This window comes from Lagopus muta, chromosome 9, assembly GCF_023343835.1.
Source record: "Lagopus muta isolate bLagMut1 chromosome 9, bLagMut1 primary, whole genome shotgun sequence".
NCBI classification, from domain to species: domain Eukaryota; kingdom Metazoa; phylum Chordata; class Aves; order Galliformes; family Phasianidae; genus Lagopus; species Lagopus muta.
In genome coordinates, this window is record NC_064441.1 from 8,040,204 (window position 1) to 8,050,402 (window position 10,199).

General features: G+C 61.1%; 2 protein-coding genes across 6 annotated transcripts; one reads left to right on the forward strand and one right to left on the reverse strand.

Moving 5' to 3' along the window:
- The first annotated feature begins 2,453 nt into the window (after nucleotides 1-2,453).
- Nucleotides 2,454-4,411, forward strand: POLR2H (RNA polymerase II, I and III subunit H). Of its 2 annotated transcripts, XM_048955101.1 has the most exons (5): nucleotides 2,454-2,611; nucleotides 2,754-2,837; nucleotides 3,465-3,558; nucleotides 3,689-3,772; nucleotides 3,891-4,411. In XM_048955101.1, exons 1-5 carry the CDS (start codon nucleotides 2,539-2,541, stop codon nucleotides 4,006-4,008), a joined length of 453 nt encoding a protein of 150 aa, XP_048811058.1. In that variant the 5' UTR covers nucleotides 2,454-2,538; the 3' UTR covers nucleotides 4,009-4,411. The 2 variants fall into 2 exon arrangements, with proteins under 2 accessions (XP_048811058.1, XP_048811060.1); XM_048955103.1 differs by lacking the exon at nucleotides 2,754-2,837.
- Nucleotides 4,412-4,536: 125 nt separating this feature from the next.
- Nucleotides 4,537-6,974, reverse strand: THPO (thrombopoietin). Of its 4 annotated transcripts, XM_048955100.1 has the most exons (5): nucleotides 6,865-6,974; nucleotides 5,913-6,040; nucleotides 5,721-5,807; nucleotides 5,320-5,484; nucleotides 4,537-5,223 (listed from the first exon to the last, which is right to left on the reverse strand). In XM_048955100.1, the coding sequence occupies exons 1-5, from the start codon at nucleotides 6,875-6,877 to the stop codon at nucleotides 5,092-5,094; spliced, it is 525 nt and encodes a 174-aa protein (XP_048811057.1). In that variant the 5' UTR covers nucleotides 6,878-6,974; the 3' UTR covers nucleotides 4,537-5,091. The 4 variants fall into 4 exon arrangements, with proteins under 4 accessions (XP_048811057.1, XP_048811056.1, XP_048811055.1 ...); XM_048955099.1 differs by having other exon boundaries at nucleotides 5,721-6,040; XM_048955098.1 differs by lacking the exon at nucleotides 6,865-6,974 and having other exon boundaries at nucleotides 5,913-6,512.
- Nucleotides 6,975-10,199: the final 3,225 nt, after the last annotated feature.

Below are 10,199 nucleotides of genomic sequence, written 5' to 3' on the forward strand. Positions count from 1 at the left end.
GGGGTGATGGGGACAAGCCGGTGGGTGTTGCAGGACTGTGGCCTGGGGCTGACCGGAGGGACTGGGGCGCTGCCTCTGCTTCCAATTTAGCTGATCCCTGCCCTGACCGCTGCAGCTCTCTAATCTGTTTGTCTTCCAAAGCCATTAAGCTAATTTGGAGCCCTCCGAAATCCCCCAGCTCTCATCCTAACCCAGCTTGGCCGGGTTTGGTTGGTGGGTCTGGGATGGGGGGGGGAATGCACTGGTGAGTTCTGGGGGAAGAACCATGGGACCCAGCACCCCAGAGATCCCCAATACCCCATGTTGGGACACAGAGGGTGGCAGGAAAGGGCACGCAGCCCCCCACCACCATGGGATCGGGGGCCGCAGCCTGCAGCCCAGGGCCACCCGCTGATAAGGGCCATCACGGGGACAGCCCAGCGCGATGACAGCTGTGGGGAGATGGCCCTGTCCCCCCTGCAGCACCGGCTGAGGTGTCACGGAAAAACAGACGTCAGCATCAGCCCGCAGGAATTCGGGGACAGGGACAGGGCTGTGGGGCACGGGCCTTTCCCCAGACCCTGCACACCAGGGGCAGAGGACCAACACTTATCACATATTTTTCCCCCAAAGCTCATTTTTTCCTTCCTTCATCGCCCATCACGGCCTCAGCAGGGAAGGGAAGGGGCTAATCCCTGCCCAGGGCTTTGTCCCTCATTCGGGGTTATGCGGTGCTAATGAGGGGATGATCGGGTGGGCTGCCAGGTTGCCCCATGCCACCTCCATCATCTCCTCCTTACCCACATGGGTAATTGGCAGCCCGGTGACAGACAGACTCATTAACAGCTTAATTTCGGCTCGGTCTCTTCCTGCCCAGCCCCAGCCTTAGGGGGGCCGCTCAGTGGGGGGATGTCACCACTGCACCCCATAGCACCGCAACATGGGGACGGTGCCACCCCAATGCCCAAGCCAACAGGCCCTCCCAGCCTCTCCCCACGTCTGTTTGCTCCATAAGGGCGGTGCTGCGGCTCCTTTGTGCTCACAGATAAGAGGGGCCGCAGCCACCTCTGAAGCACCGCTCCCACCCCGAGCCGGGCAGACTTTGGGGAGAGGGCAGGGATTTGGTGTGCAGGCAGGGATCTGGGGCTGCCCAACCACCCAGGTGCCACCGTGGTCCTGCCACCCGCTGTGCCTTTCTGCTTTGCTTCTGAGGACCATTGAGCACCCCAGGAGGTGCAGAGGACGCACTTCCCATCCCCATCAGCCCCTCATTCCAAAACCACGTCCCCCATCTCCATCACCATCCCCCCCCCATTGGAGATCACTGGAGACTGTGTTGGCCCCCCAACGCCATCCTGCCGGATGGAGGCCTGGCCGCTGTTCAAAGCCACGCTCATGTTGTATAATTTATCAGTGGAAGATAACAGCCCCATGGCTAACCCCCCTCCCCTCTCCACCCCACACACACAGAGCCCAGCACTGTGAGCACTGGGACTTTCAACCTGGGGAGAAGCCACATGGAGGGACCCCCAGCGAGTCCCACTGTGTGCTGGGGTGTTTTGGGGTGCACTAAGGCAGGGACAGAGCTGTGCTCCACCTCCCCCCCCCCAGTATATCTGCCCCCACCATCCCAGAGCACCGGGGACTGCAGAGCACTTGGAGTCGGTCTGTGGGGTCTCCACAGCCTTGGGACCCAGGGGAGGGGGGTGAGGGCTGGTGCTGCGGGCACAGAGCAGCACCAGGTGCCGGAAAGGTTTGTTTGGCTCCAGATAAGGAGGCGACGGCGGGCACCTGGCAGGTGCCTCCGGGCGGGGGCACCGAGCGGCGGCCACCCGCAGCCTCGATTCCTCATCCCCAGCGGTGCGGGGCCGGCAAGCCGCGTCCCTCTGTCCTTTGTGTCATTCTGTCCTTCCGTGTCCCTCTGTACCCGCGCATCCCTCCGCCCACCCAAGCGGCACAGCGCGGCCGCAGCGAGCCGTTCGTGTCACCCATGGAGAGGGGCTGACAGCGGGGGCTGGGTGGCACTGGGGGGGGGGGTGACACGGAGAGAAGGTGACACCGTGAGGGTGTGACACTGGTAGGGTGGGGGGAGACGCGTGAGGGCAGAGGCGTGACGCCGTGTGCCTCCCGGTGCTCGGTGAGCCGCTGCCCCCACCGTCCCGGCAGCGAGAGCCGCACCGTCCCCGGCTGCTCCTGGGGGGCCTTGAACGGCTCGTCGCCGGGGGCAGCCCCCATGCCCCGCTCAGAGCCGGGTCCCGCTGGGAGGTGCCCGCCGGCTCCGCGCTCCCCGCCGCCGTGCCCGGCCCACGCGGTGCGATCCGCGGCCGCGCAGCGCCCCCTGCCGCCCCCCACACGCACCGCAGTGCGCCTCCCCAGCCTGCAGGGGGCGCTGCTGACGGCCCCTCTGCTCCTCTGCCGGTCGCACCGCGCAGGCGTAGGTCTAGCCCCGCCCACCATGAAGCCTCTTCCGCCCCGCTGCCCGCAGCCTGGCGTGTGTCGGATGTGGAAACACGTCATCACCGTGCGCTGTTGCGGGAGCGGGCGCGAGGCGGTTCCGCCATGGCTGGGATACTCTTCGAGGACATCTTCGATGTGAAAGATATCGACCCCGAGGGCAAGAAGTTCGACCGCGGTGAGCTGGAACCCCCCCGTTCCCAACCCTTCTTCCCTGAGCCCTTAACTCTCACTCGGGCCTCCGGGCGGCCCCGGTGCCGGCGTGGGAGGGGGCGGGTGCGGCGGGCCTTCCCTTGTGCCGACCGCCCCGCTCTGCGCAGTGTCTCGCCTGCATTGCGAGAGCGAGTCCTTCAAGATGGACCTCATCCTGGACGTCAACATCCAGATCTACCCCGTGGACCTCGGTACGCCGCCGGGATGGGGAGGAGGGGGGCCGGGGAGGAGGGGGGCCTGGCCTGCTGCTAGAGGAGTGTGCGTGGTACTGCGCTGTCCTTCGTCGCAGGGGTGCGTGGTGCTGGCGGTGCTGGGGCTGAGCTCCGTTCGGGCTCATTGCGCTGTGGGGTTTGTTTAGAATCAGGTCTGACCCATCCCCTAGAGATGCCCCTTAGCGAATCTGTGTTAGCTAATGGCAACCGGGCCTGACGGAGAGCTTTTGAAATGGGTTTCCATGCCTAAATACGTTAACTGAATGGAAAAGTTACCATAAATAAGATGAGGAAGGGGCTGATCTTCCGTACCTGCCCAAGGCAAGCTCAACTTTCCAATGCTCTCCATGCAGTTCCCTTGCTATGTGCCATGAAAACATTAGTTGTGCTGACCTGGTGGCTCTGCAGTGCTGATACATTTCTGTAGGGAGAGATAAGAGTACGCGTCTCCCTCAATTTCTGCTATCCTATTGGAGAATACGCAGGAACCAGGTTCATAATAAACTCACCAGGGCAATTCCTTGCTGCAGTTGTGCTGCAGCTGCCACTGTGACTGCCATTGCTCTGGCTGTGCCTTCACACCGCTCCTTTGCTGTCTCCTCCCAGGTGACAAATTCCGTTTGGTCATTGCCAGCACCCTGTATGAGGATGGCACGTTGGACGATGGGGAGTACAACCCTACAGATGACAGGCCCTCCAGGTGCTGTGGCTCGCAGTGGTGGAGGAGTTGGGGTGCTGAAGGCTTCCAGAGGATGCTCTGCTAGGGGTTGCGGGAAGGAGGGGGGTGACAGTTCTGGCACTTCTTGTGAGTTCCCCTCATCTCATTTCAGGGCAGACCAGTTCGAGTATGTGATGTATGGCAAGGTGTACAGGATTGAGGGGGATGAGACGTCCACAGAAGCAGCCACACGCCTGTGAGTGTCTGTTGCCAGATGAGGATGCATTGCCTGAGGGTGGTGGGGTGGCAGCAGTGTCTTGATTGGGTCTCCTATGAGTTTCCCTGCTCTCACCGCTCCTCTCCTCCTGCCCCAGCTCTGCTTACGTGTCCTACGGGGGGCTGCTCATGCGCCTTCAGGGAGATGCAAACAATCTGCATGGGTTTGAAGTGGACTCCAGAGTTTACCTGCTGATGAAGAAGTTGGCCTTCTAGGAGATGATGCACCTCAGTGGGCTGCTTGCCCCAGAGACATTCTGCTGGCGAGCAAACAGGACACCATCACCCCAAATCCCACCCCAGCACCTTTGCTGCCCAGCTCCTCCAGTGGTGGTGTAGGAGGGGGCATTCCTCCTTTTCATCCCAATCTTTTCTGACTGTTTCCCTTCCACGTAGGGGCTGGTCCCTCATTTTCAGTGGAGACCATGGGTGCTCTGTGGTCCTGTCTGCTGATCTTTTTCTCACCTTCCTGCACTTCAAAAGCAGGCTTAGCCCTAGCTCTGGCCAGGGGCAGCTGGACTGGGACATACACCTGTCTGTGCTAAGGCTGGGCATCATTTTCTAACGTGCTGTTCTGAGACAGGTGTGGCTCCTTAATTAAACTGCTGTGTGTTTTCTAGATGTGGTTGTTGTGGCTGAGAGGCGAGGCTGGCTTCCCGGGAGGCAGGCTGGTAGATGAAGATGGAATGCTCGTGGAGGGTGTTGTGGTAGCAGACAGCAAAGCTACCACATCAGGGACAGTGGCTTGCAGGCTGTGGCTCCTGTAAGGGCTTGTCCTAGCCTGAATGGTGCTGTGTGACCCCAGAACTCAGCACAGTGAGATTGGCAGGTGGATACCAGAAAGCAGGGGATGTTATCATCTCACATCCCTTAGCAGAGCCCAGCTGCCCTGCAGAGATGGCAGCCACCGCAGGAGGGAGCTGGATGCTGTGGGGAGAACAGGAGCATATCCCCCAGCTGCTGCCTCTCCCAGAGGCTGGTGTATGCTTCCCAGTCCAGTGCCACAGCAGTGCTAACAGGAAGACACAAACAATCCTTTAGAAAAATAGGTCTTTAATTGTAAAGCATTCACAGTCTGATAGGAGCAAGGCGTGTGCCTCGTGCTGCACAGGTGTGGCTGTGAGCCATGTGATAGCCAAAGGCTTGTGGAAAAGGAGCCAACCCTTTCCCTGTGGCACCTTCCTGGGCACGCAGAGCACGGCTCATTGTCCTATGGGTTTGCTCTGACCTCTTATCAGTGTTGAATCCTGTGTACAGCTTCATCAGGCCCTGGGCTGGAGGTCCCTGCTTGCCCCAATCTCAGTCACATGAGTCCTTAGCCAAGTTGTGGAAGAAGAAGCGCAGCTTGCCCTGCACCAACTGTCGGTAGGTGAGGAAGATCTCAGTGACTTGAGTCTGCTCAGTGGAGCTGGGGGAGCAGCAGGGCCCTTCCTGAGGGGCAAGAGTGAGATGAGGGGGTCACAAATGCCATCATGCCCAGCTGACACCTGCCCTGAAGGTGTCCTTGCTCACGCGATGAGGCCTCACCTCCCAGCCAAAGGTCTGCAGGAGCAGGAGGAAGGAGTTGGCATGTCGATAGAGCTGTCTCAGCTGATTGGCTCCACATTCCTGGCTCACCTGGCCCTGAGCTTCTGTCACAGCACCCACCAGCAGCACCAGGTTGCACAGGATCTCACGCCACTTGATCTCCTCCTGTGGAGCAGTGTGTGTACTGACCCCACTGGCACAGGGCTGCAGGCCCATCGTTCCCATGCCCACCCTTGATGTGGAGGGATGTCAACCTCATCTCCACACAATGCTCCTGTGCCACCAACTGTTTCTACAAGCCTCTTGTTCAGCTTGTTTGGTGACCACATCCCTCTGCTTACCCAGGGGCTCCTTCTCAACTCCCACAGGCACCCCAGCACCATCCTCCCAGCCCCTCTCACCGATTTGCTTTTCCACTGTCGCATATTGAAGTCCACCAAAGGCAGAACCACAGGGCAGCTGAGTGTGGGTAGTGCCTGGCACTCGCTCTGTTGGGGGAGAAGAGTTGCTGTAGTGAGATGCCGGGAGTTTTTTCCAGCTCTGTCCTGCCAGCCCAGCCTGATACTGGGTTTTGGGAGGCATTGCTTCCTCACCATTCTCTTCTCCATGTCCTTGGCCTCCCCGATGTACTTCTGGATCAGTCTCTTGTCGCAGACCGGCCCCATTGGCCTGGCATGGCCTTCTTTGATGTGCAGGAGAAAAGATGTGAGGAGCAGTAGTCCTGGGAAAGAAGGGGATACCCATGGGCACCTGGCCACCCTCCTCAAAGAGCCCCAGCTCAGGTAACGCCTACAGCAGCAACTGCTGTGCCTGGTCTGGTGGTGTCTGGAATTGCTTTGTAGTAGGACAAGAGGAGGTTTCGGAGGCTGAGAAGGATCTTGTCTCCCTCCTGTTCCTGGGGACATGATTCTGGGCAGAGCTGGGATTTCCCAGCAGTGCAGAAGGGCTGGGGGGAAGTGACAAGCATCAGTGCTGGGTTTTAGGCTCTGCTCCAGCCTGGGAAGCAGGCAGGCAGCTGAGCTGTGTTCCCTGTGCAGGCCTTCCTTTGGGGAGTTTGTGCCAGGAGCAGCTCTGGCTGTCACGTGCATTTCGGGGAATCCCTGCCTGCAACCTCCTGCAGTGCACGTCGACTCCTCGCCACTGCAGCAGCCAAGGGCTCGCCTGTGCGTGGTCTCAGCCAGCACCATGGGCATGCTGCTGCCCTAGGCACCCCTCAGCTGGCTGACTTCTGAGCTCCGTGCTGGTGACTGCCATCTCTGAGAGCCCTTCATCCATCCGCCTGTGTCCCTTGTTACCACCTCAGCATTGCACCTGTCTCCAGAAAGATTGGGCAGAACCTGCTGCCAAGGCTGGACACAGGGAGATGCCAAACTGGCAGTTGGCAGCTCCAACCAAACCAGAGGCACCCTTGGTATTCGCTTCTAACGTGTGGGGTGATGGCTGTGCCTGTGCCTATGCCAGGGAGGTTGGGGCCGTGATTTGGTTTTCCACTGCCACAGCAGTGCCCCTTCCCACTCGTGCCCATCCCCTTTACCCCGCACTCACTGTTCAGCTCCATGCTCTGCTGGGGGCTTCAGCCCTGCATCCTCTGCCCTGGGGCCAGCGGCTGCTCCCCGGCTCCCGTCCCCCTTCCATGGAGGGCAGCTGTGGTGCGGGCCCCCCCCCCGCAAGCTGCCGGGCCGGGATGGAGGACTGGGGGCTGGGAACACCCCTCGGGCAGCACAGCACGGCGCAGCACTCTGGCCCGGCCGCCGTGCCGAGGCAGCGTGATTTCCTGTTGTGTTGCTGCTGACCTTCGAGCAAAAGTGCTCCGGGGGCCCTGGGGACGGCTTCCTGCCTCCAGCCGCTTCCTCCCTTGGCTCCGGGATCGGGAAGGGCGTCCTCGGGCACTCACCTGCCCCTCGCCCTGGGCGTGAGTGATCTGCGAGTGGGATATCGGTGCTGGGAACGGTGGCCGTGCCTATCTGTGGCACAAAGGTGGTCCTGGAACGGCAGGATAGATGGTGTCAGTGGTGCTCTGAGCTGAGAGACAGTGACGGGGCGTGGGGGCCAGGAAGTGGGGTTTTTTGGTGGAGAGAGCTTGGAGAGACCCCCAGGGGCAGGAGTGCACACATGCATGTGTCCACGTGCGCATCTGTGCTCACGTGCACACCCACACCCCCACTTGCACCACAGCCCCACGCATGCGCACTGTGGGTTGCATGCTCACATGGCCCCTATGCATCCCACCATCGTGCAGCCCCCTGCATTCACACCCACACCAACTCAGGAGCCCCCAGACCTCATCCTCCTGCACACTACACACAGCACTGCTCTCACACGCTCCCATCCCGTCCTCGTGGCCAGCGGTTCCCGGCAGCCCCTGGCCAGGTGACAGGAACCGGGGTAAACACCTCGGCTCCCCCGTGCCCATCCCACGTCCCCCTGGCCCCACAGCCATCAACCCACCTTGCAAGCAGCGGGGGGTCCTGGTGGGTTCCGGCAGCCCCATTCTGGCTATGGGGGCAGCGCTGGTGACGCAGTGCAGCACGGTTTGGCGGCAGCTGTGAGCACTGGGGTCAAACACCGCTGGGCTTCCCCGTACGGCCGTGTCCCGGCTCTGCGGACGTGACGGGCTGCAAACGCACCCTGCTGGCACCCTGGGACAGCTCTGTCCTCACTCCCAACTCTGATCCCTTCTCACGGTCCCCAACACTATGCCCTGGTCCCCGTCCCTCTCTGGGCTCATTGCCCTTCACGGTACTGTGTTGGAGTTCTGCAGTGCCCCATAGCCTTCATAATTAGGCGAAAAACTCATCAGGGAAAAGGGGCAGCTGGTACGTGGCAGGATGCCTGCTGGATGCCAAAAGACACCAGAGCACCGCAGGGTGCCCTTCACCCCAAAGTGTTCCTTCCAGCAATGCCAGCAGGCAGCTCGCTGTTTTCCTGCTGGGAATGGCACTGCCGGGATGTGCTGTCCTGGGGGGACATGGAGCTGTGCAGCTGGCCGGATCCCAGTGCTGTGTTTCCCACCTCTGCTTACAGGGTGCAAAGTGCCGGGAATCCTGCTGTGGCGAGCAGCCGTTCACACCCACTCCAACAAGTGCCAAGGGCAGCCGGAGGTGCCAGGCAGTGGGGGAGGACTGGGCAGGTGACACAGCTGCTGTCCCCAAGGGCCACCCAGGTGTCCCCAGTAGGCACCGCCAGGATGTTGCTGCAAAGCAGTGAGACACGGGAAACCAACGTGAGCTCTGCAGGCAGTGGGGGGGGGTGGAGGTGGTGGTTCCGAGCCCCCTTTGAAGCCCCCATAAAAGGGTCCGGCATAAAGGGAAGAGAAAGTCAAAGGAACAAAGAGAGCAGCTAATCCCGGAGTGAGCAAACAGCCCCGTTTGCTCAGGGCCCAGCTGGGCACAAAGAGGCTGGGGAACAAGGGACGGAGCTGGGGGTGCCAGCAGGATGCTGTGAGCAGGCCCTGTGCTCCCCTCACCCCACCACAGGCAAAGATCTCAACCCCCTCCGGTCCTGTTTTACATTTGCAAATTGTCAATAAACATCCGTGGGCAAACAGAGCTCTCCATGCCCCACCATCCCACTCCCAGGAGCAGCCCAGGAAGGTGGTTGTGCTGCAGAGGGCAGCCAGGTGGGGGGCTGGCATGGTTTGCCCATTCTCCATATTCCACAGGCCCTGCACAGGGTTTGTCTAGTAGGGAACTGCCAGGATAAACTGTGCTGTGCCCACAACGACCATCAGCACTGTCACAGGCCTGCCCAGAGCTGCGGCCAACCATCTGCACCAAATGCTGCCCTGCTGCACTCCTTGCCCACTCCGCTGCCCGCATGGGGGGCACCGGGGGGCGCACCTCCCTCCATCCCCTGGGGTGGTGAAGGGGTTAATGCCAGGCGGTCGAGCCGCAGGTGGGCGCAAGAATGAAATTCCTTCTCGCCGTCCCGCGAAGTCTGGGCACAAATATTTGCCTGCATGTCCGGTGTGGGGGGGGGAGAGACCACCATCGATTGCTCTGGGAGCGTGCTAATCCCCATGCCAAACAGGGCCCCCCCCCGTGCCCCACGCGCTCCCTGCCTTCTTCCCATAGGGATGAAGGGGATCTCTGTGGTCTTTGGGTACCCCGTGATGGGCCACTGGGAGTGGGCACAGCCCCGAGCATAGCGCATGAGGATATTTTGGGGTCTCTGCCCACATCCTGGCCCCCCCCCTCCGCCACAAGGCAAGAAGGGACAGAGAGCCCCATCCATCCCCACCGCGCTGAGAACACGCAGTCCCTAATAAACTCCATGTGTCTGGAGACGAAAAGCAGCCGCTCCCCCAGCTGCACCCCCTCACCCCATACCTGCCACCCCCAAATACCCTCCGCCCCCAGACCCCCCTTGCCTTCGTCTGGGGCGGCCCAGCCCTGCGAGCCGCCCGCCAGTTGTGCAAATATTGCCGGAACGGCTGCAATCCCCATGTCCAACGTGAATTATGAGATATTTCCACCCATTACGACAGCACCCCCCTCCCCGCCGTGTATGTGCGAGGCCGGGGGGGGATTAGTCACGGGGCATGGCTTCGTTCTGCACAGAGCTTTGGGGAGGCCATAGTGTGTGAGGTGAGGGGGGCTCTTTTTGGAGAGGGGGGTGTCTCTGTGGCTCCCCAGCTCCGGTTGGGTCTGGCCCCCGTTACTCATGGCACGGGGTGTCAAGGTGCCCGGAGGAGGATGGAGGCTGTGGGAAGGGGTTAGGGCGTGCGGTTTCGCTTCGACCCCATCCCTAGGGAGAAGAGGCTCCTTCCTGCCGCCCTGAGCCCGGCTCATGTTCAAAGCCTGAAGCAGACAGCAGCTAATAGGGACAGACAATAGGGAGCTGCATGGGGCGGCAGTGCTGGCACAGGCACCCCTAAGCCA

Bases quoted from the DNA above. Each gene is read 5' to 3' on its own strand.
- POLR2H (XM_048955101.1), top strand. From the start codon at position 2,539: ATGGCTGGGATACTCTTCGAGGACATCTTCGATGTGAAAGATATCGAC. The intron at 3,559-3,688 runs GTGCTGTGGCTC...ATCTCATTTCAG, and splicing joins ACAGATGACAGGCCCTCCAG to GGCAGACCAGTTCGAGTATG. The intron at 3,773-3,890 runs GTGAGTGTCTGT...CTCCTGCCCCAG, and splicing joins ACAGAAGCAGCCACACGCCT to CTCTGCTTACGTGTCCTACG.
- THPO (XM_048955097.1), bottom strand. From the start codon at position 6,512: ATGCCCATGGTGCTGGCTGAGACCACGCACAGGCGAGCCCTTGGCTGC. The intron at 5,485-5,720 runs GTGAGAGGGGCT...ACTGCTCCACAG, and splicing joins GACAGTGGAAAAGCAAATCG to GAGGAGATCAAGTGGCGTGA. The intron at 5,224-5,319 runs GTGAGGCCTCAT...CTTGCCCCTCAG, and splicing joins TGCAGACCTTTGGCTGGGAG to GAAGGGCCCTGCTGCTCCCC.